The sequence below is a fragment of the Papilio polytes genome, unplaced genomic scaffold (genome assembly GCF_000836215.1).
Source record: "Papilio polytes unplaced genomic scaffold, Ppol_1.0 DF820889.1, whole genome shotgun sequence".
NCBI lineage: Eukaryota > Metazoa > Arthropoda > Insecta > Lepidoptera > Papilionidae > Papilio > Papilio polytes.
This window is the reverse complement of record NW_013528315.1, coordinates 576,391-601,645: the sequence shown is the minus strand read 5'-3', so window position 1 is coordinate 601,645 and position 25,255 is coordinate 576,391. Positions and strand designations below refer to the sequence as shown.

Genomic DNA, 25,255 nt, shown 5'->3' with positions numbered 1-25,255 from the left:
GCAGTAGTAAAATCACTTTATAAAAATGCTAGAGAAATTATGAAAAATAATTAAAACGATGTAAGCAAGTATTAGATTATTTTAAAATTACATTCACAAAGCGTCGTTTTTATTTTACAAACAAAGCATTCGATGTCGCTTCGGAGGGAAATTTGTTTTAAATATTAATACAATGTTAAACGACCACATTGAAACGAAAAATCTGTCGATGACATCAACTCAATTTTATGTTGAAAGCAGAAAGTTAAATTTTACTTCGAAAATGTCGCGTGGATTAATGAAAGAAAGATTTTCGATGTTTTTTAACACTACTTGGAAATATATTTTGCGTATAATTTTATACAACGTAATTAACTTTTTTTAATTAGACGTTAAGGTAAAATTGTCTCAGTAATTAAGTCCTAAATTCCGGTAAAACTGTAAAACGTTACAGGCTATGAGACACCGCCGACACCTAAGAGCGAACCTTCTTCGCACGAAAGTTACAAATCGCCTCCACCTCGCCCATGCATTTGTCATCCGCAATATAATTATAATCGATATCCTAAGGTAACCTTTTTTTCGCTTAAACGCGTTGTTTTATTTGTTAACGGTTTGTTAATCAATGCTATCAAGAGTATCGATGATTTGACACTGAGATTTAATTAATTTTCTATTATATTCAACAATAAAATAACCGAAAGATCATGTATTTCCATTTGATATGGTCCTAGTACATCTCCCCCATTTTCACTTATAAAAAATGTATTCACCTAGAAAAATAAATGAGGTATTAAAACACATATAGTTAATTGAGAACATCCTCATTTTTATGTTAAAAATTATACGAACGTCTGGCAACGTTGTCTTTCATTTATACTCAAAGAGATGAATGTTTTACTTCTCTCTCGATTTTTTAAAGGAAGTAAACGTGTATTTTAATCGGCCTTTACTTACGATATAGACGTGATTACACAACGTTTTCGCTTCAATCTCCAAAGTAAATCTCGAAGACCTAAATAGCTTTAAAAACATTTTACATTTCGCCACTGAGTTTTATTAAATGCACTCGTGGCGGATGAAATGTTGTTTATTTTACTTCTCACTGGAATTGTAAAATACATGTTGATTTTACACACAGACTATTCAAATATGAAATATCTCTTTGAAGTGTTCTGTGAAATGGTTGAAACTGTTTTGACTTTTTTTATTTTCGAACTAACCATTGAAAAACTATATTTATTCAACTTTCCAATGAGTGTGACGTCATAGTAATGTACGTGCTTTAAATAATTTCTATTCTCCGCTATCAATGATTTATCTTCGTCTTCCTTTTATTTGTTGGTATCTAGACCAACAAAGTGGCCTTTAAGCCACGTGATATAATTTTATCGATCAAACGTTGTCGTTAAGGAAATTTCTCACTTATTGTTCGCAAAGATTTCTTGTCTCGACTTCTTAGAAATATTATCCGAATACACGTGTATTTCCTCTCCTACTTAGTTATGTAACTATTATTCTGTACAGTGTATTACTTTTTTGTTATTTCAATTGTTATGTTCTTTACATCATGTTATGCGTATTGATCATGTTCGTATCTGACATTTTTAATTTATAGTTTTATCTATTATTTGCATTAGCGTCTGTAAATTAGTTGGTGTTGACATTTACCATGGTTACATTATCATAAATATATTTTTATAACCTAAATATATCTCAGGTATGTTGAAAATTCGTAGTTATAGAAAATGATTAAAATGAAATTGAATTTATGTTGTAGGATCGTTTTGGAATATATCTGCCGTATGGTTTGTCTGAGTTTAGCGAAGGTAATGCAACAGTAACTCCCGCGATATCTGTAGAAGATTTGTCTGAGGAACAAGCTGAAGAGAAATGCGATCAGAAATCGGTAATGAGTAAAAAGTCCGCCACGTCTGGAAAGAGTGCAGCTAGCAAGAAGTGTGATTTAGAATAATTATTACTAGAATAATTTCATGAATGCATTGGAAACGAAAGTTTTTAGTACTATTCGAATTATATTTTACTTTATAAAAAAATAAACGAAATGATTGAATGTTTGGATCGTATAATTTTGTGGGATGTAAAAAGTAAGGTGCAATTCAATTTTACGTTTATGTTTGAGTTGACTTAACTTTCGTGTTATAAATTAATTAATATTAAACTAAAATCAATAACTGCTTTTCTATTCAGTCGATCACGTAACAATAGTATTTTTACCACACTTTTGGTAGAGTACATTTACACTGCTAAGAAATTTGCACAGACGCAGAATAGACAAAGAGTCTGGAATATCTCATTGGCTGTTAGGTTTTCATTTTATTCTGCACGGGCTAAGTCGCGGTCAAACGCTCGTTTAAAATACATGTGAATTCAGGAACTCGAGTGATTCTCCAACAAATTGTTTACTTTAGATTTAATATACATTTCCGTTGGAAAATTGCACACGCCAGACGCAAAATTGCATTTTTCCTTTACGTAAAGGATTGAAAGTTGTTGGAAATGAAACTGGACAAAAAGCATTACACGTTTCGAACCCTCGGGCAGGATAATGTTCGAGATGAAAGCGCACACGGATTGGTGTTTTACTCACAAGATACTGCAGGTAGATTTCATCTTTTCAAACGAACGTTTACGAAAGTAAACATGTTTGTTTATACAGAATTGCGATGTTTAAAGGCGATTACTTTTATATAGAAGTAAAACTGTCAATTACTACAGACAACCTGGCAAATTCTCTTGATTATATAAGTGTGTTGACACTTATATAACATATGAAGTATAAAAAGTTACTTTTAACGTCAGAAATCAATGGCTCAAGCTCAAGTATACTTCTTAAACTTTTATGTATCCATTACATATAATAAAATTGGTGTGTCTGCTTGTAATATGTAAAGAAAAATTCCAGATTTCGGGAAGATATTTATTAGCGTTGCTGATAACGAAAATCGCATTTAAAAATATTTTGTCTGTCCGCAAGCCGCGATTGTTCCGGGTATTCTCCGAAACGGCAGGGCCGATTCCTATCGGTCTTTCACTGAAGGGTGGCTGACATAAATGGGCATGTTATAGGCTACTTTTTTAATTCCGTGATGAAAAATGCACTCGGAAAATTTTAACAAACTAGTATGTGAAATGGTTAACGTAGGTTTAAGCTAAAATGTATTTAAAACAGAATCTAATTCTTTTATGGTAGGCTCTATTGAATTTAAACAAGTTAGAAACTGATAAAAGGTTCGTAATATAAATCCACTTCACTGTTGTAAGTTGAACAATATGCGTTAACAGTAAAATGGCCGACGTTTTATGAAATTTTGCCATAGAGTTGTAACAGTTTTAATGCAATTCCGAGTAAATAGATTGTGGAGCAGAACGCTTCTGGAACATGATAAAATCAATTTCCTGTTGAACTATAACCTCAAACGACGCTAATAATGTTACGTCGCTTAGTTTATGGATATTTTTAATAGCCTCCGAAGCTCCGAGGGATTATTACTCAGCTTAGACAAAGTTCTTGTCTTGTATTTGAAATAATCGCCTTTAAAGCTAAGTATAATTTATATCAAATAATGTAACATTTATTCTGTTATATAAATCTAAAATAAAATGAATTTAAATCGACATTTTAGAAGTAGAGGTTTAGCTCGATTAACAAAACGTTTCAATCCATTAAATTGCACGAATACTTTGAACGTCCGAGACCAGACTTGGACATCTTTGAAATCAAAGTTGATTTTTAGATGTTTGGAACCTTCTTCAAAGTAACAATGAAGAGGAGTGCTCTCATACGGAACAAACCAAAAGAATAAAAATAGAACTGGTCGTTGCCATAAATAATCTGTATCTTAAAGCTGATACAGAATTAATTCTTTTACAGAATGTTTTTCTCTCCATAACGTAGAAAAACATTATCCATGGATATATTCAACGTTCAGAACTGCATGTATATTTTTTTATCAAACACAAAGGCATGGACAAAAATGAAAAAAATACACAAAATTCAAAACTTTATAATGAAACTTGATCCTATGTGTGCTAGTAATTAAAGCAAGTCTAATCTGCAATTACGATCAATTCATATTCGTAGGTAGAAGTAATTAGATTTGGTCACAGGCGACCTCAGGATACAAGACTTTGACGGTTAATAATATTAATACTCCATTAATAATATTAGTTTGCATGCACGTCAGCTTATATTAAACCTCTCTTTGATGCCCAAGTGCATAGAATAATCTTATCAAGTACAGTCGGGCAATCTGACGGTGCTCCACCTAAAAATCTACAATGTATGAAGCTTAATACGCGTTGACGAACGAATGCAGATTTTAATAGTATCTGTACGAAAAAAGGCTAGTCAGTAGCTCGCGGTAAATTTATTTTTGTTACTATCCAGTTGTTTGTGCAACTCACTGTTATCTGATTGGTTATTTTTAAGAGGCGGAGTTTGGCTCTCTGAAGAACAAAGCATTTTTTGAACACCGCGGATTTACGCGACTGTACATTGGAATAAATTTAATATCTTCAACTTGATGATATTATAAATGTGAAGCTATACAAAATGGTTCATTCAAGGTTTTTAATTATATTTTTATAAAATAAGGTGGCAAACGAGCAAGTTGCCACCAGAATCAGGATTTCTAAAAGCAGAAAAAAGTTAAGAAAGCAATATGAATTGACCTAATTCTTCTTGAAATTATTGATATTTTAATTTGGCGAAATAAACTGGAAACGTGATTACGTGACTCAATAGCATCTCTTAGATTTTAGGTCAATAAATTGACATAGTTATTGGTACACTAGACATGTTTTTTCAGTTCGAGAAAAATATACAGATTTCGCGGTTTTCTCGGATCAAGGCAGCAATCAAATTCACGTGTATCTAGGAAAATACGACAAGATTAGTGAATTGACCTATTACATTATAAAAAATGTACCCAAAATCAATCATTAGCAGACAGAAATTTGCTATCTATGAATACTCGCAAGTTAGTTAAAATATAAAAATAAACATTATTACACACGCATTTACTCTTATTAATATAATAAATGTGAAAATTTAAATTGATGGATGGACGGATGTTTGAGTTTGTACTCTTAATTGCTAAACGGATCTCAATAAAACTTGGCATAGATCTAAAGGATTAACTGGAAGGACGCTTAGGCACTTTTGGTTTTTTTTAATCCACGTGGACGGTGTCGCGAGCTTGAGCTAGTCAAATGTTATTCGTGTTTTACTTTATTTAAAACTCGAACTTGATTTGAGTTTTCCAATATTCTAAAAATAAAAATCTGACTTTGCTTTAAATAGGCTAAAAAAAGATCACTAGTTTCATGATTTTAATATAGGTAACGAAATTCAAGTGCTTACTTGAAAGCAGTCTTCCTTTAGATACCCTATCAAAGGACGGTACGTTTATTAAAAACGTTTATCGCAGTCGAGCGCCGACAGGTACTTATAAGTTTTCAATGCACTTTCATCTTCCTTTTTGTTCGTAGAGAGGGTTTTTAATCACCATTACATTTTGTAAGAATACGAGCAGCGCGAATCACTTCAATTCTAATTTATTACTAGAGCAATTTTAATTATAAAATGTTTCTAGGAATATTATTACAGTGCTTTGATCTGGCTCTAGCTGTTTGCCCGCGTGGAATTAAAAAAAAAACTTACTAGATAGTAAGATTACTTCTTACTAATCTTACTTCTTACTAATATCTTAAATTCGAAAGTTTAGATGGATGGATGGATCTTTGTTAGAGTTTGTAGCCTAAACGGATTTCGATAAAATTTAGTACAGATATACAGAATAGTCTGGAAGAACACATTAGGTAATTACATACTTTTTTTAATTCCACGCGGACGGAGTCGTGGACGAAAGTTAGTATAAAATACAGCCTATGTTACAGATAAATTGCCTTTCTAACTGTGAAAGATTTTTTATAATCCGCCCAGTAGTTTTTACGTGAATGAAATACATATAAAAATCTGAAGATACTATAAACACAAATCTTTCCTTTTATATCATAAATATAGACGAATGAAATTCGTGGATGAAAATGTTTCAAAAGCAACTTGAATTGAAGCTTCAGTTCCGGTCCGTTTTCGCCTCTATGCTTTAAGTGTATCCTTAAATCGCCAGCATTCTCCAACACAGAAAAAGTATTTTAAACTGAACATGTCATCTCAATTTAGGTTGGATTTTTTGTGACGATGTAAAAGTTACGACAATAGCTTCAAATATTCCGTTTGAGACAAAACACCTTTGAATTAAAAGCGAATCGCTACGAGCTTTCGCTGAAAGAGCCGGCATTGCATTGAGAAATGCAGAGAAATTAATTACTCGAAGCTTTGACGTTTTATCTTTATTTAGGGACAAGGAAATTTATTTATCTTACTTTTAATATTGTAAATCTGAAAGTTTGCATGAATGGAAGTAATATCGCACGTAATTTAACGCTTATTTCTATAAACTGAATTTAGGTGCTAGAAGATGTGTTTTTTGTAAAATTTCGTTGTAATTATATTTACTTACTCGATTTTTTTATAAACCGCTCAGAATTCTCAATTCGTTTTAAAACAATATTTTTTTTAAATCACTTTTACTGCGATCATGTCTAAAATTATGGATTAAATGTCTTTTTTACAATAATACTAATCTATACTTACATTATAAAGAGGTAAGATTTGTGTTTTTGGATTTTAGTATGTATTTGAATTGCGGGAAAAGTACTGGAAAGATGTTAAAAATTCTTTTACCTTTAGAAAATTTATCTGAGTAATATAGGATACAGTTTAACGTGGACGAAGTCGCGAGCAATAGCTAGTTAATCCTAAAGAGAATGAACGACTATGTGAATACAAGTTAGCGCAGTCGAAATTCACAGTAACCATTGATTTCGCAGAGAACGTTCAAGTCAACATTACCTGTGTTCCCGTATCAAACGCATTGGGAACAAACAAATGCGATGCACAATCGAAATTCCGTCGAAATTCGCACAGCAACGTTTATTCCGTTCCAGCAATGGTTCACTGCACAAAATCGAACATCCGGTGCAGATGCCTATCCAATGCATACCTCCAGTTAATTAAAAGTGTAGAACACGTGGAATTTACACATGCAAACAGAATGCCTAGTACGTTTGCAAGAATTCATACCAACATCGAAAAAAAATATGCGCCATTAATGCCGGGTTTCTAAAGTTTCCACTTATTTTGTCAACACCTAGTGACTCATTAGGCCCAATGGTCTTAAACTCAAAATACTAACGAATGGTTAAACGTAGCTGGGAAACCGGCCATAAATGGCACCGAACGAATTTTTTGTTGCGATTACGTTAAGAATTATTACTGGCAATTTTTCTGGGAAGAGTATCAGCTTATCGATTATGAACAAAGGCTTATAAATAAATAAAAATTATACATTTTCTTTAATTATAGATTGGACAGATAGATTAGATTAGAACAAGAAGAAAACAAAGGCTTGTTGTTTTTTATATTTTATTTATTTTCGCATAACTTAAACAGAAACGTTATTCTTTTATTAACTAAGAGAAATTACATTACTTCAAATACGCAAAAACAGAGAAAAACGTAAAAAATTAGATATCCGCGGCAGCTTTCTTCTTACAGGAGGCTTCTGGCCCGCTGTCTTTATCTTTGGTAAACAACTCCTTAAAATTGAATGGTCGAAAACAATAACCTTCGCCTTCAAAAAACTTGCTCATAAATTCCACCCTGTTGAAAGTTTTGTTTCTTTTGGATTTATATCTAATGCTAATTCAAAAACAATACTGATACTGAGATGACGTATGATAAAGTTATTTGAAGGAAAAAAACCTGTTGTGACGATCTACGGGAGTACGAAAGGATGATGATGACGATGATGATTACTTATTACGAATAATCTAAAAAATGCTGTTATAGTTGCATTAAAAATTTTCATCCCTAGAAAGGTATGAAATCGGAGTTTTCCTCGTACGCACGATAAGGTATTATCCATGCGTTGCGAGAATCGCATAGGTAGACAGTGTCCCTTAATTCTCTTTGAACATATCTCTTGCGTTATTGTTCTCCTTTTATATTTATTTTTTGCACATGTAGATTTAGTTACATGGTTACGTTGCTCATATTTATAATCAATCAACATACCAATGAAGACGCAGTGTATGCAGGAATGCTGACAATCCTTCCATAACGACTAAAATGGACACTGTGAAGACAGCCCATACAGCAAATATTGCAAAGATTTTCACTGGTGCAAGAGTAGTATGATCTTTTAAAGCTAACTTCGCCATTATCATCGACCACAACATCTTGGATAGTTCTAAAAGGAAATAAATAACTTTATAAAATACATCACATATTTAATTCAACCTCTAACTAGTCAGTTTTCAAGATTCTTTGCTAAACTTAATTATTTAAAAGACGAACTGTTAGCAAAATTACATCTAAAAATCGCACATTAAAATACTAATAAATAAATTCGAGTAGTAGTTGATAATATCTACGAGTTGTAACTCTTGTTTGCTGCAGCAAAGGGAGTCCTGAATTTCCGCTCTGCTTCAATCATTGACATACAAGCTGTAAAGCCACGATCAAACCGACAATGGCTCTTGTACATATTGATGCAACAGTTCAACTGCTGTTCCCGCTTATCGCAGTTTCCATTAAACGCGCCTTTACAGATCCATGTAAATATGGGCGAGTGTCGCTTTGACGCTCGGATAAAGGATGTGGATTTAACAATGTTGATACATCAGTTGTTTTAACGCTCACAAACTGAAACCGTGGTGCGATTCAAGCCAACGCTTTAAAATCAATTCGAAAAGTGTTCATTGAGGCGTTGATGCAACATCAAAAGGTTAAATGCAACGATCCAAAAACGTGTACGCTTTTATTTCGTTTATTGTAAAAAAAAATTATTAGCTGGTATATTCAAATACCAGCATATTTGGATTATAATTAATGGTAGGTTTGTTGACTTACGTTGATGCGCTAGAGAGAGTGCCCATAGTCGAAGATAAGATGCGGTGTGTGATACAGTACTAAGCGTAAACTCAATGCTATGAATTGCTTGGTGAATTAAAATCTCGCCAAGGGGAACAGAATATTTAGCTATTTCCGCGTTAATTCTTTCTTCGGACTTCGACACGGATCCCCTATGTTGATACTTTCGAAATTTACTGTCAAATCCTGATTTCTGTAAAATGACAAACGTGAAATTATAGTTACAGTAATCTTATAATCACATGTTTATGGTACTAATTATTTTTAACTACCTTATGCTCACGCCTCGGTCAGCGCGGAATGATGTTAAAAAAGTAACCTATATAGCTTATGTGACTATATTCTATTACTGTAGACCAATAATTCTCAACCACTGTGCCGCGGCACTTTTGTGTGCCGCCAATTTTTTATTATTAGATTGTAATGAATCCCTTAATTAACGTTTAGTTGTTATTGTAGTATGTATTAGTTTATTTTGTATATTTAAATTTTTGTCAAAGTATTTATGCAGTGTGTAGTAAGTAAATAATTTGTATCATTTTCTTTGTGTGCCGTCAAATTTAATGAAATCGTTAAAAATGTGCCGCAACAAAAAAGAGAATAAGAATCATTGCTGTAGACCCTTACCAATAATTCTTTTCTTTTCTTTTGATTTTTGGCGTAAATATATAACGGAGTACCGAAAAACAGGATAGGCACACACAATAATGCTACTAGGAGAAGGCACTTTTGCAAAGATTGTTGGAATGTAAACATGTAGGCGTCACATTCCTTGGCCACAGGCTTCGAAGTGGTGAACAGTGCCATATCAATGAACAGAATAAGGATGAGAGGGGCGCATCCCGGCCCTCGCTTTATGTCCGCTGTTAGCAAAATAAAATAATTCATTAATCAATATAAAATATCCAAGCAATGTACTAATTCGAACTATATAATTTTGCTATTTGAAACATGTAGGGACTTACATATTTTAACTTTTACATAATAACATTTCAAAATAGTTAAAATATACTTACTCGATTTTCCACTAAACATAAACCATTTCATGTATATTAAAATAACCAGCCACAAGAAAATGCAACATAAAAATAAAACTTGAGGAATAAATTGAAGGTAAATAGCATAATATCGCTTAAAATATCTGTGAAATAGAAAAAAATAATTATCGACACGATTTAGTCTATAGTTAATTTAATTATTGTTATATTATTAGCTAATTAAGTAACTATTTTTATAACCACTATATCGACCTATTTAAATCGAATTTTAAAGAAATGTACTATCTTATCATATTTCTACCCAAAACACACAACATACATATAAAAAAGAACGAAAGAAACTTGTTCTAAAATACTTACAGGTGATTAAACAAACTTAACGTCAAACCGAATATCATATGTATTATTCCTATAATGATAGACATCTTCATTTTCATAGAATTACCATTCATAATATTATTAGTTGCGAACTAAAAAAAACGAAAAAGAAAAAAACCACTGTTAAAAATGATCTACTAACAATTCAGTCGAGGTTTCTTAATCAGATAAACTTTTATTTTATTTGACTACTAGCGGTGTATATCTCATGTCTTTTCAAATGTACACCCTTCCTGTTAATGTCCCGTTTAATTTTCAAAATTGGTTCTGCCTATTCAAAGACATAATAAAATCTTCGCTTTTGACATAGCTGAAATTCTCTCCGATATTCTTCTCAATTGATTTTAAAAAAATTAAAAAATTACCCCCCAAAATGGATCAACACCAAAAGCATATGGTGGGTTAGTTTCTAATAAAGGGTCAAGAGTTATATAGTGGCTTCCTTGTAGATCAGCAAGAGTGTACGTATTCTTCCAATAAGACTCCATCAAATACACATGTTTGGAGAATATGTCGTTGTATAATATCCCAAGTATTGCAGAGAATATACCCATGAGGAAGATCACATATCGTCCTTTAATAGAAATAGTTAGTATTAAAACTTTTATATACGGTACGATTTTTACGTATAAGGTTATAAAGAAGCTTTTTAATGTTAAACAAATACATTTTTATGTAGCTAACTGTACATGGTTACCTCAACGGGAGTATGCTATGGCCAACTCACTACACTGCGGTGAGTGGCTTATTGGTAGATTTTTGTCCATTTATATCCAAACATCATTTATCAAACAACCAACAATTTCACATCTTATATGTGTACTACATTACTAAAAATCTTACCACCAAACATTATGTTCCAAATTTCATTAGGTGAGGGTATACCCATATGTTTTTTCTCCGTAAGGATCATCCAACCACTAAATAGGATCAGTATACAACCGTGTCCAAAATCACCGAACATTATTGCAAATAAAAAGGGAAAGGTGATAATCGTGTAAAGACCTAAAATTACAACAAAACAAATAACATAGTCGCGGAATAACAATGTAATATTACAAAGTTCTAAATTTTCGAACTCTCAATTTACAAAAGTCAAAAGGAGATTTAAAAATAATTAGAAGTCATCTTACCAGGATTCAATTCTCTATATTTTGAGTCACCATATGCATTTATAAGCGTTTGAAATCCGTTAGTAAACTTGTTGGTTCTGAAGTAAGTTGGCGGCATCTCAGTCGTCTCCGTCTTTGATATGAATGACGGCACATTAGTACCAATTTTAGCCTATGGAAAGGAACAAATAGCATTATCTACATCTGAAACTCAACAGATCTTTAGAATCTTATTAAAGAAATCTTACTTTATTACCAATCAACAAAGACTGCATTAATACTGATCTCGATTATAAATTACAATACAGCATGGAATTCTAATTAGGAGTATTTAAGAAAAAAATCAAAAGAAATCAAATAATTACCGAAACCTCTGACAAAACAACGTTCACTCTTTCCAAATCACTTTTAGGTACCCAACATTGGCCGATCAGACAATTCTTAGTTATGTCAATCGAGAACATGTTCATTGTGTGGTAAATGGATTTAGATTTTCTAACTTGCATCATCCACAAGGCCCATCGCTTACCCACAGTACGAAGGGCTTTACAACGATGATATTTTGTCTTTCTAATGACCTGCACAATTGTATTTAAAAATAATAAAAAAATCCCACACTTTATTTCATAACATTAATTATTTGTAATACCATTACAATGTTTATGATTAATATGATGATTCAATTCATTTAAATTAGCCTAATGACTGCCCATCCAGCGGTTGGCTGCCAACAGATTACAGCTAACATCTCACCTGTTCACTGAGCAGACCATGTTGACTGATCAGCACCTTGTAATCGTGCCAAAATATTTCTGTAATCATTTCTCCAAAGGTATTTTATAGAAAGTTCACCACTTGCCAAACTTAGGTATGCGGTACGGTTATACCTTCTACAGTCCTCTTAAGTTCTTTTAATTCTATTTTTACAATACTAAATCTACTATCAAGTTGTGCTCTTTATTTTACCAATGTAATTCTTAATTAGTAAATTTCTAGTGATGTGATGTTATTTAAGTTGGTTTACCTGTTCTAAATCAGAAACCCTTGTGTTAAGCTTCAGGGTCATCATTAGTCGCTCGTCTTTTGTCTCAGGACAGGGATAGATGTTCACTCGAAAACCAGAGCACACTTTCTCCATTCGAGAACTCAATTGTTCCCCCTGACATATCGCAAGGAATGCCACTTTTCGTATATCTTTACCCTGAGTTACAAACAATACAAAAAATAGGACAGATATTAGGCTGCACTAATCTATCATGGCTATTAAAGTATAAACATCAAGTCAGCTAACCGTGCTTGGGTCCAGCAAAATGGCATCTTCTGTTGCCTGTCTGTAATAAATATTTCCTCGAGATACCCTCCAGAGCATCATCTGGAAAGGATAACTTCTGCTGCGGTGCACTACACCAGACAATACTACCAGGCGACCGGCGCTTGTTGACTGTTCACCTGCACCACCTCCTCCCTTCCTGAATATGTATATCTCGTATTATCACTACCTCAATACCTATAATCGTGAGTTTAAACTATCGGAAGACTTGTACAAAAATAACAATTAAAATAATCGCTTTTTTAAAGAGAACTAGCTCACCTAATAGGCATTGTCTTGTCTAAATTAGGAATCTTTTTTTTCAACGTTCCGCATTTTAAGGTACTCGTAAAACTCTCGATTACCTGGTACTGTCCCGCCTAGATCTAGGCGTAATGCATGCAAGCAAGAATGGGGTTACGTTTTGATAAAAAAATTCTTCTTCTTTATCCCGCTGAAGCGGCGACAACGAGGCAACAGTTAGACAAATATCGAGGCGGGGTAGTGCCGTGAGGTTGAGGAGTTTACTAGTGCGCTACAACCTTTAAATTACCTTGATAAAAGAGTATCCGGTGACAATTCAGCATCTCCAAGCAGAGGTCCGATTTGAGTCAATAAATATAACATCTCCCTCAACTCTAAATAGTTGTTTAATAGGTTTGTTTGATTTTCAGACATGTCGACGATGTCTGCCTCCCATTTTTCTAGAGAATTCTGAAGTATTTAAAATTATACTTTCATTTTTGCAATTGTTACCCTAATGAAGATTGGCAGATTTTGTGAATATTTTAATAAAGTCAATAAAATAACTATTCTATTTTATAATACAAGAACAAACTTCGAACTAATTATTTACGATCCTAATCTATTATAACTTATGCAAATAACACCCATGCCATTCTCTCTTAATATTCCGTTGCCAGTATAGAGATAATTGTTTTAATAAAAAAGGAAACTCAAAGTGTAAACTACGCTACGAAGAAAAAATAACTGTCCAAGAAAAATGAAGACAGTAATTAATTTCCGTCTTCTTAACGCTGCAATAATGTAGTGTAAATTTGAACTTTCATTTTTAATCGTGAATAATCAAAACAACACACTATTTTGCGAAATGATAGTAACAGAAAAGAGACTATATGGAATGAAAATTTTATTATATTTGGTACATGTAAAAGTTTAATGTGTGAATTTTTTACCATGATACTATTGTTTCTATACCAAAATACATAAAACACTAATAACATCATAACTAATCTTTGACATATAAGAAAACTATAAAATTGTTAACCGCAACTATAGATAAAATACTTCTAATGTTCAATGAAATCAAGTCTACTGAAAGTCGTTGCTTTATATTTAAAAAGAAAGTAAAACTGACCAAGTAATCAACAGAGCTAATGAGACAAACTAAAATAATGAAGAAAAATTTAAATAAAAGCGCTAACTTCAAACTGGGACATTTCGTGCGGTTGTAATGCCGGAGGGTCGTGGTCGAGAGCAGGGATTTTAATACTATCCTTTTTCATCTCGCCTTCCATGTAACGAAGTCGACGTTCCATCTCAGCACAACGACAAACTTCCGCAACATAGTTCCTTTCATAAGGCTTTACATCTGGATTAGCCTGCAAAAAATAAACAATGTAAACAAGTTAATAAACTAAAGCAGAGATTCTGCTTTGCAATCAGAAATATTCTAATTGTAAATTCCTGGAAAGACACTGGCATTGTTTTAATTATATCATCAGTTCATTATCACTGGAGTACAACTAAAATAAGAGAAGTCTAAGAATTTAATCAAATTATCGATAAGTTTTTCAATGTTCTACCTCAATATCTTTATTTATCAGACATTCTCATAGCGAAGGAAAATCTAAGCACCCTGTTCGTTTCGGCTAAACAATTCATATATGTGCGAAACCACTAAACCCTGTACCAGCATGATTAACTATGTCCTAGTCACCCGGAACTAAGAATAAAACTCCTCGATGGAGACGTATAGTGACTTAATTGTTTAAAAAACTAAATACGCGGTTCCAAAGCATAATGTTACCATGGCACTCACTGTTGTACGTGACAACGACTTTTAGGCGTTTTGTTTTTAAACATTTTAAACTGAATAATTAATAATAGATTTGAAAAAGTGTTACCTAGTTTTTTATTAAAGAAAAAAAACAATGACAACATTTTTCAACCAAAAAAGAGTCTATCAGATAGTTTTTACAAAATGTATCATTTCTGTTTCTGCGCTTTTTTAGAATAAAATAAATAATAAACTAAACGTAAACTGTATGTACGTAATATCAACTTACGTCCAAAAATTGCAAGCAACCCATTTCACCGAATCGTGACACGATGTCGAATGCAGCTTCGGGCTGTAGGTACACATCGCATAGCGCCATCTCCTCACTCCTTACCATACCAGTCATTTTGAATATTTATTTATATCCTCGTACATATATTTACTAGTTATGTACCTGCAAATCAAATATTTTGATGCAACTAAAATAACAAAAAACGGTTATGTCATAATTTAAAATGACGTTAAGTTCTTTTGATGACAATTACTATTTTTATTAAACCAGTAACAATTAACGGTTTCTTTTTAGTTTTCAAAACTAAAATCATATTTCTCTGATGATTTTTTATTATAAATGTTTTCTTCCCACACTTTACAAAAAAATGATGGGGAGTAGAAGAGGACTTGGAAAGGAGGGGAAACTGTTGTAAATGAAACCTATTTGATGTTTTGCAGTGTAAGACTGGCTGTATTTAAATAATGACATATGTTAATTTAGTTTGAGTTGTTCGAATGTAGAGAAAAAGAACATGTCTAGAATAGTATAAAAATAATATCTTGTTTTTATACACAGTTGTATTACTATTAGTTTATATGAGAATAAATAACAAACTTTATTTATTTAATCATTTTGTGTGCTGGCTAAACCAAATTCCTATCAGAAACATCCTCTTTCTGTGTATCCCCTGTAATTTTTTTATTACAAATAAACCGACCTTTAAGAATATTTGTGTATATTGTAATTTGTTTAATACAAATAAAGTAAAAAATTACTGTAAATACACAGTATACTTTAATATCAGAAGGTCTCTGTTTGTTGGTGTTCATTATTTTTAGTATTTATACAAAAATGGACAAATCATAGGTTTTCTATCACTATCTAATAAACCATAGTAGCGAACTCGTTCCTTTGTTTAATTTTATGAATATGTATGTGTTTTTAAATATGACTAAAACATTATCAATCTCTGATATAAAGTATCAGTGCTTGCTATAGCTTCAAACTAAACTTCTTCAACGTTCTTCTGTTATACCTCGATCCCCCCGAGAATTGCAGCCAACGCAGTAATTTACTGTTTTCCAACTATATTTTAAGGTAGGCGCGTAACTCCCAAGAGCTCGTAAACCTATTTTGTTCCAACGCATTATACTCAATCTAGAAGTACCTTTTGAAATAATTTCTATAAACTCTAGGAAAGTTAACAATAATCCTGATAAATATGGATTAAACTGTTAGATGTGTCTTTTATTATTCCCTAAATCAAGGCATAGAGGGGGCGAAAAAGTTTAAATTAATATATTTCGTCGTCACTCATTGCCACATAAAGCAGCTATTTAATATTCTTTCATATATTTATACAATAAACTACATGTATACCAATCTTTTATAGTATAAAAATGTACAATTAGCTTTTGTCCGAAACTTCGTTTGCGCAGAATTTATAATTTTTAAAGCATGATCACACATGAACAGATTATAAATTACGGTAAATCGCAATCTGTAAACGTTATTGAAATGAAGGAAGAATTAACCGTTAAAATTATCTTTTTGAGCACTATAGCATTTAAAAAACATTTTTGTGGAAAGCCTAGTAGTATACTTGGAGTGTATTAGATTTTTAAATTTCAGTAAATGATTTAAAACAGTAGTAAAGTAAAGTTTTTTTGTAAATAAAACGTATTCAAACGAATTATGAGATAATTTGAACATTTAAGGTAACATGGAGGAAGTAAAAAAAGATGCAAACGTGGATGTATGGATGGCAAACGTCCCCGCGAGCCACGAATTTAGAGTCATGACCCAGTAAGTAGTATAAAATGAATACAAATACGACATTTTTTCTTGAAGACATCAATAATGATAAGCTCGAAAAAGTTTAAATAATTCTATGTAGTTTATTTATATCTTTCACGAAAACAAAAACTAATGAATCAAAAATTTAATCAATAATTTCAGAGAAACTTCCAAGAGAGGGATTACTTCAAATAATTCATTACGGAATCTAACTAAAACTCAGAATTCTGATGGGCAAAACAATGGACAAAATCCAAGAAACGAAGAACAAAATTTTTCAGGTGCAAACGCAGGCGCAACCATTGTAACCAGACTAGAAGTCTTCAAGAAAATGTTTGTAGATTAAATAAGAATTCGTGTAGATAACTTGGTAGTATATTTTTTTGTTATTAATGGTATTTCATACTCACAGGGATAATAGCCGAAAACCTAAACTCGCTGAAAAATCTCTTCTCCGCCATTCTTCAACCGAAAATCCAGAAAAATATGTTAAATACGTAAACACAAACAAACCCTCTACTTCCGAGGAAGTTCCATTGAAACGTGTACCACTGGCATTATTTTGTTCAGTCCAAAAACTGTTTCCTACCGTGCAATTAAATACACTGGATGAAGGGAAATATCCAAAAACCACATATCGTTTCACGCCGATTGTGAAGGACGAAGATAATGATAACATAGATAATTCTCTGAGTCAAATTTCTTTAGGAAATACGTCAACCAGTGATGTCTCTCCAAAACAGAATGTTACATCGGCTGGTACGGTAGGTTCTTATACCTCATATCAAGGCAGGACCGCATATCCAGCTAGGAATACTGGGAACATTAATATAGAAAATACATTTTTTATACCAATTGGCCAGTATCATAGAATCGGTAACGACAATCGCAGGATTGGCCTCAAAAACACTGGATCCTCGTGCTATATAAATTGCGTGATGCAAGTTTTGCTTGCCACTCACAAGTAAGTATTCATTTCCACATTATTTACATATTTCGTAATGGAAATAAAATGTTCGATATTGTAACTAAATTACTAATGAGATTTTTTAACATTGTCAAGGTCCTAATCGATTTCATGTTTATATTTCCATCCACAACTTTTATCTTAGCACAGCTAAATTTGCTATCAAAAATTTCTAAATTAAATATTATTATATTAACTGTAAAATAACACTGTTGTGACACTTGTATCATATTGTTATCTCTGCTTTATCAAGAACAATAAAAATTGTAATTGAACAGGGATCACAAAATGTTTAAATTCAAGCGTCTTGGCAGTATAATTCCATGGTAAAATTTAAAAAACAACGATAAGTATAGAAATAAATTATTTAATAATAAATAAATTAAAATATAAATAAACCTCTGGGTGGGAGCACCCCAATACCAGCTTCTTCCATTTGACCGCATACAACGGAGAGCGACTCGAATCGTCAACGACCGAGCTCTTACCGATCGGCTAGATCCTCTGGCCTTGCGGAGGGACGTCAGTTCCCTCTGCATATTTTACCGCATTTACCACGGGGAGTGTTCCAAGGAGTTGTTTGGAACGATTCCTGCCGCCGAGTTTCGTCATCGGACGACACGACAGACCGCCAGGTACCATCCTCACCATCTCGATGGTTGGCATTCCACAACCGTGCATTTTCGGGGAACTTTCTGCCCCGCACAGCCGCGTTGTGGAACGGTTTGTCCACGGCGGTATTTCTAAACCAATACGACTTGGGGTTCTTTAAGAAGCGGCCCTATCATTTCCTCAAAGGCCGGCAACGCATCTGTAGTTCCTCTGGTATTGCCGCCGCTCGTTTGCCCCCCTTTATTAAAAAAAAAATAACAAAAATAACAATAAGGTATTGTCGTCCGTATATGTTTACCGCTCTAGATTGTCGAATTCTTTATTATTTATAACTGTTTTATTTTAGGTTCAGCACGTTTACCGTCACGAAAATGTTCTTATATCCTTATTGGGCCGAACTCGCAGAGCTGTTCGGATCTATGATGTTCACTGTGCATCCCGTTATAAACCCTAAAAAATATTACACAGGACTAAGTTCTCTGTACTTCAACATTTTTCAAGAACACGATGTATCCGAATTCTTTTTGTAAGTATTAAGTTAAAAATGTGTTAGATTTATTGACTATCGTGTAAATAAATGTTAGTTTTCAATTACATTTTCCTACATGTAACAAATGGTTGTATTTTATTTTAAAGGATGTTGTTTTTATAGATATCTAATTGAGTTGCTGAGAAGTTTCGAACCTAACTGGGATAGAGACTGGTCTGATGAGGCCCGATCTTCTACATCGTAAGAGTTTTTTTTTATTATTACACCCATTATATGTAACATTTTCTTATTGTTCTAATCATTGCCTAACCGTCCGTATTCGATTAAGTAGAGATGACACAACTGGTTTTCGTACTTCAAATATATCTTTATTCATCATTGCTTCGGTTGCAATTGTATCAATTTTCAAATTATCTATAAGATAATCTTTAAGTAACAAAGCACAAAAAAGGTGAATTATTTATACATAAGAAAAATTTAAATTACGTATGTTATCAAACCGCATCTAGCATTATTATATTATAATTTCTAACGGATCTAGAAGAGTTTATCTTGAAAGCAATGACTATTAAATACGCAGAAACAATACGATAAGTAGTAAATTTAAAACGTAACTTACAATAATTATCAAATCTTCTAACCAGGTCTGAAGTACGGGATCGCGCCGTGGCTGGATGTTCTTGTAAGTTTTTTTTTTATTATTTACTACTTCCTATCTATAACAATCTATTAGTACAATTGCCGAAAAGTCACTGACATCAAGATATCCAATAAGCTGTAAATGACTCAAGCGATTCGTGGCTCGTTTGCCCGCTTTTTTCTATAAAAAAAATATATGTATTATTCTATAGCCTAATTCAATTTCTGTTATAATTGTTCAACCATTCTTAATATAAAAGTTTTAACGATAATTAATAATAAATGGATATTCACAGATCAGGCACCCGAAGCTAAAACTAAACAAAGACCAAAAATTATTGGTTTCGACGAGTCTAGAAAGTTCTTTGTGAATAATATGTTCGGTGGTGTTGTCGCTACTTCAGTGAGATGCGATGTGTGCAGTAACATTTCAAACAGATATGAATTGGTATATATGTTGCATCTGTCGATTCCCGATATGATGTGTGACGAAGTACTTACGACCCAGATGCTTTTGGATAATCATTTCACCTCTGAAACCCTGTCAGGGGCGAACAGCTATATGTGCAATACATGTCGATGCCAACAGAACGCTCAAAAGTCCACGATTGTCGTTTACACACCAAAACATTTAATACTAACACTGAAAAATTTCAGGTATATATTTCACTTATTTACTTTTTAAATTACATTTAAGTATGCCAACATTTTATACACGTGATTCTTAATGGAAACATCAAAACCTTTGTAAAGGTAGAGGATAATAGTTCTCTTGTATATCCAAAGTATGGTAAGAGATTTTCTATAGTTTTTAAGTTATTTTTTTTTGTATATAAGTTTGTAATTCTCAGATTCACGAGCTTATATTTGAAACAAAAAAATATCGATAATTTACCAAAAAAATTACGTTTCTTTTCCAACTTTGGAAAGGTGTAATTATCTGTTACAGCAAACAGAAAACTCGGCATGCATTTGTTTTTCACGTAAAAACCGTACTAAAATAGTTGAGGCAAACAGTATCTTGTGATTTTCATATTCAATATACCTATGAAAATTAAATTTAGAAAGGAAATTTAAAAATCAATATTACAAACGTTTTCATAAAAAATACGTACTTCAGGAAAATTCTATTGATTTGTTACAGTTATGACCCGAAATTGCGCGCATCAAGTAAGAAAAATTCAAAGATTCGTTGCGAAGAAACTATAACATTGCATTCTAGTACGAAGCAGAAGGACCGCAATATTTATGTGCTGTACGCTGTGATAGTTCACCATGGACAATCTCTCAGGACTGGACACTACACCGCGTTAACAAAGTACCGCAATCAGTGGTATATGATTAATGATTCTGAAATCAACACTATAAACTTTAATGACATGAATCGTCTTAAAAACAACGAAACACCATACATGCTATTCTACAGAAGAGCAGACATTAAAGAAGGGTCGTTCCCTGAATATGACAAAATACCATGGTTCTCGCGATACGCAGAAAACCAGCCCGATGGTTCGAGTAATAAATAAATAAATAATTTATACAATTTTGAAAACAGCTAAGCTTTTTCATTTGCGTAAAATGCTTTTAAAATATATTATACTAGCTGTTCCCGTGTGACTTCATCCGTGCGAAATTATAAAAACTTTATTTTATTGTTTACAATTGTAAAGTTCTCAATTGCAAATGTTAAAATTAAAATGACAACGAAGGCCTTTGACATTGTATACCAATTACCGTTGCCATGGCAATCTTGCTTTCTGGATGTTGACAACTTGTAGTGTATGGGCCCTTTCCCAAGTGAAGGTTAGGTGTCGTAAGTGTAGCGCGTTTAATTATAGAAAGAATTTTTAAAGAGCTTTTTATTCAAAAATATGCTGTGATTGCTGACATTCTACGCCACGAAGTAGTGTAGGTTTACGCTTGATTATATTATTATACATAAGTAAGGAATAAGTCTAAATATGGAAATGTAGATTTAGATTAGAATTTCAGCTAAAGACTGGGAATATTGAGTAAGACACTCTAGATTATAAGGCATTATTAAGTTTTTTGCGATGTTCTTTTGATTTTTTTTTAATAATGAGTTAAGTTTTGAAAAAGCGTCATTATTAAATGTACATGATATTTAATCGTAATTGAAACTCATAAATTTTAGACAAACACTAGGAAATAGGATCGTCTTTGTTACATTGTTTCAGTTTGAAGTTTCCTTTTTTAATAGGTTCGTAAGTTTTTAAATGTATGGTTGATAGTAGATGGCCTATACCCAGCAGGGGTCATGACAATAAAAAAAACGGTTTAGCGATTTTTTCTGTATCATTTGTATAATGCATTATAATATGTAAATTATTGTACCCTCCTTACCGCGCCAGGGGGAGGACGAAATAGTGGCATAACGCCATCTATAAAATATTGTAACGTGTCAAAACAAGTGAAGTTTTGTTATTATAATTATAATCCTTTTAATTAAAGATATAATACAGAGACAATTCTTGTTTTAATATCCCCTACTATTGATTCCTTACTTATCAAATCCTTAACTTCTTCATTTATATTATTTCTTGTGAAGGACTTAATAAATAAAAAGTTTTAAATGTTTATGGATAACAGTGAACACATAAAAACCGTTGACACAGGATTTACTCCTAGTTATATAATTGAAAAACAAAAAAAATAAACCGACTGACTAAGTCTAAGAGCGGGCGCACACTTGACTAAAATATCGCGCAATTATGGTATTGTGCGATTGTCGACTGTTTTGCAACCAATTCAACTGTTTAGATTCTGATTTAACAATTATGCGATGGTTTAGTTTCTGGTGTGCGTCCGTTCTTATAGACCAATATACTTTAAAACATTAAAGAGAGATAAAGAAAAGAAAGTTATGGCAAGTGGGATTCGAACTCGGTTATTTCACTATTCTTTTTAGAATTCTATATCTTACGTCCACTGTAGGTGTTTTGTGCTTATATAGCCGATGACACATCGGGTTAGAAGACTAATCGATTGAATTCTGTTAAAATCGATTCATTCGTTTTAGAATGTATGTACATACAAACCCACGTCAATAACAAAAGTTACATAAGAGTGGAAAACATAATCCTTCTGTCAGACGGATAAAACATTAGATAGCATAACTGAATATTGTAATATTGTAAGACATTGTTATAGAAAACAGCTTTGATATTTACTTATTACAGCATAACTTTACATGCTCCGTGTTTATCTACTCTTCTTGTTTGCTGAATGACACGAGGTATTTACATTTTAAATGCTAACTAAACACCAACTATTAAACTGTTGGACACTCTTAGAAGATAGTTCAAATTAAAAATAGGCGTGGAAATTTCTCTGATGTTGAAGATGGCCATGGACGACGGTGGTCTCTTACAATAGACGTCCTATTATAAACCAACATAAATGATAATATACATAAAAACAAGGATGTGTTACTAAGCTGTTCCATATCAGACCATCAACAGATGTTTAATTTCAAACAGCAAGTTAACTAACTGTATAAATTATAAATGTGATGGAAAAGAACTTAAAATTTGTAAGAGCACAATAACGAATTACGTAATTATCAAATATTATCATTATTCAATACAGGAAATATCTAATAGGAACAAGCTTATATAACTACGCTAAAGGAAAGGTGTAGCAACACAATCAGCAAGTAGAATGTGGCGGGAATGCTTCCGCCGGAAATGTTGATACGTTTCCGAAAGTGGTAGGGGACTCTAGGGCTGGATAGTCCCTGTAGACAGTCAGTAACGAATTAAGCGTAGGATACTGACGTGTGATTTATTTTCACCTTTTACTAAATTTACGATCTTTTGAATGTTTGTATTTATCAAAGATAACGTAGAAAATATTTTGCTAAACTACAAGAGTTTATCCGCCTCAGGAAAGTATAAAAAATAATGCTTATTTTTATTTATAATTTAATTGGGTAATGTTTATAGCACTTTTGTAAGTTTTTTTTTTATGCGTGTTTGTTAGTTCCATTGACCGGCTATAGCCTAAATGGCTGTACTGATTTTGACAAGTACAGTTAGTTTTTTTTATTAACAAATCGTGTTGATCGATTTTAATTTTTCGTCTTTTAACGTTTTGTTTTTTTAACAAATAATACTTTTTAGTTCTACCCCAAATACTGCATGTTAAGTAAGTTGTATACCTTCGCATATCTGTTTTCCTTTATATGTGCGAATAAAATTGTATAGTGAATGTCAAGGAACGTGCCAGGTCTAATTGCGAGGGGCTGGATATGAATAGATGTTTATGTAACAACATTTTCAATTGTACTTTATAATTTTTAATTGAAATGCGATTTATATTATTTTTCGCACAAATCATAAAACTGTAATTGGTTAAATCTAGGTCAACTTTATAAATTAAAAAAAATAACATGACATAATGAACACAACACAAAAGAATTAATGAAATTAATCCAGCCGAAGCAGGCTACCATGATCGAGGGAAATATGAATTCATTTTATAGTAGAAAAAAAATTAAAAATTGTAAAACTATTGGATAGTTAAATAACTACATTCAAGCACAGCAAGTCAGCGAAACTTGGTAATTTACCGACTGTATACTCCAGTCAACTGTACAATGTGGTGCGGCTTCTGTACGCTGAGAATAGTTCTAGAGAAGTCAAAGTTTGTTTCCATTGTATCCAATCTGCGTCATACGACGTCCTACGGGTAAGTGATATAATGTTGATTTTGAAACCAATTTAGGAGTCCACGATAATCATTATAATATTTAAAGTAACTTAATCTAAGCAAAAATATTACAATAATGTCCTGGGGGCACTTCAATTGACTTGTTTATCACATCACTTTCTATTGTGCGCAAAATAATTAGTTGCATAATTTTCAGCAATGTGATGAGGGAATTTTTATTTCTGACCAAGCTTAAATATTTTACATCTTACTAATATTATAAATGCAAAAGTTAACCTAAACGCTGAACGAATCACGATAAAATTTGGCATAGACGTAAAGGATAGTCTAGAAGAACACATAGGCTACTCACTTTTGTTTTTTTATTCCCACTCAGACGGAGTCGCGGGAGAAATCTAGTAAAATTATATAACGGTAAGGGGCCCGTTTCATTTCACTTTATATTGTTTACATGTATCTCTATACATTCCATTGAAGACCTTGTCAATCAAAACCGCAAATAGTTTAGTATTGACCCCATTCCATACGTATGAAAAAATGTTTAAAGCATTTTTTAAAATAATGCTGATATATTCAGTCATCGAACGTTTATAATGTGATTTCAAGTGAAAAAGTATATTAAATTCCATTAAATTAATAAAAGACATAAAACGTAAATACTTCGTGTCGTCCCTAACAATGAACACGTAGTATAAAGGCGTTTATTATACTGAAAACAATAAGGCAGATATCCCCAGCATTGAATCTGGCTGCCAAGCGACAGTCTATTGTGTAATCATATTTTGTCATATTTAACGTTCTCAGTTCGCTTTGATCCTTATATTTGTCACAATTCATCTACGTTTTGTAAACAAACAATAACGGTGACCAAATTAAATTAGAACACATTGGACTCTTACCTTTTGTGTAACAACTTATGTTATCTGTTAATAAACAAAGATTTATTTAAATGAAGATATAAATGTG

At 32.5% G+C, this 25,255-nt stretch overlaps 3 protein-coding genes across 3 annotated transcripts in view; 2 read left to right on the top strand and 1 right to left on the bottom strand.

Annotated features, from left to right (window-relative positions):
• LOC106110072 overlaps positions 1 to 2,054 on the top strand; it is a 5,597-nt gene extending 3,543 nt beyond the window's left edge. Inside the window, exons 5-6 of the mRNA XM_013291758.1 lie at positions 422 to 549; positions 1,760 to 2,054. Of these exons, the coding sequence (XP_013147212.1) occupies positions 422 to 549; positions 1,760 to 1,954 (323 nt within the window). The 3' untranslated portion in view covers positions 1,955 to 2,054. The remainder of the gene's footprint in view (positions 1 to 421; positions 550 to 1,759) is intronic.
• A 5,438-nt stretch (positions 2,055 to 7,492) lies between these two features.
• On the bottom strand, positions 7,493 to 15,320 carry LOC106110062. The gene is made up of 15 exons (XM_013291748.1): positions 15,108 to 15,320; positions 14,244 to 14,420; positions 13,352 to 13,512; positions 12,781 to 12,958; positions 12,514 to 12,690; positions 11,855 to 12,067; positions 11,511 to 11,661; positions 11,221 to 11,382; positions 10,743 to 10,951; positions 10,360 to 10,469; positions 10,018 to 10,142; positions 9,629 to 9,864; positions 8,981 to 9,194; positions 8,144 to 8,318; positions 7,493 to 7,729 (listed from the first exon to the last, which is right to left on the bottom strand). Exons 1-15 carry the CDS (start codon positions 15,222 to 15,224, stop codon positions 7,594 to 7,596), a joined length of 2,541 nt encoding a protein of 846 aa, XP_013147202.1. The 5' UTR covers positions 15,225 to 15,320; the 3' UTR covers positions 7,493 to 7,593.
• A 1,495-nt stretch (positions 15,321 to 16,815) lies between these two features.
• On the top strand, positions 16,816 to 21,123 carry LOC106110071 (ubiquitin carboxyl-terminal hydrolase 35-like). The gene is made up of 7 exons (XM_013291757.1): positions 16,816 to 16,898; positions 17,302 to 17,853; positions 18,815 to 18,994; positions 19,121 to 19,198; positions 19,603 to 19,640; positions 19,894 to 20,254; positions 20,742 to 21,123. The coding sequence occupies exons 1-7, from the start codon at positions 16,816 to 16,818 to the stop codon at positions 21,121 to 21,123; spliced, it is 1,674 nt and encodes a 557-aa protein (XP_013147211.1).
• The last annotated feature ends 4,132 nt before the right edge of the window (positions 21,124 to 25,255 follow it).

What these genes read in the sequence shown, in the direction of transcription:
- LOC106110062 (XM_013291748.1), bottom strand. Translation starts at nt 15,224, where the DNA reads ATGACTGGTATGGTAAGGAGTGAGGAGATGGCGCTATGCGATGTGTAC. An exon ending in GTGTTGATCCATTTTGGGGG is followed by an intron (nt 10,470 to 10,742) that starts GTAATTTTTTAA and finishes CGTTTTTTTTAG; the next exon opens with TTCGCAACTAATAATATTAT. An exon ending in CATACACTGCGTCTTCATTG is followed by an intron (nt 7,730 to 8,143) that starts GTATGTTGATTG and finishes AACTTTCAACAG; the next exon opens with GGTGGAATTTATGAGCAAGT.
- LOC106110071 (XM_013291757.1), top strand. Translation starts at nt 16,816, where the DNA reads ATGGAGGAAGTAAAAAAAGATGCAAACGTGGATGTATGGATGGCAAAC. An exon ending in GAATTTAGAGTCATGACCCA is followed by an intron (nt 16,899 to 17,301) that starts GTAAGTAGTATA and finishes TCATACTCACAG; the next exon opens with GGATAATAGCCGAAAACCTA. An exon ending in GTTTTGCTTGCCACTCACAA is followed by an intron (nt 17,854 to 18,814) that starts GTAAGTATTCAT and finishes GTTTTATTTTAG; the next exon opens with GTTCAGCACGTTTACCGTCA.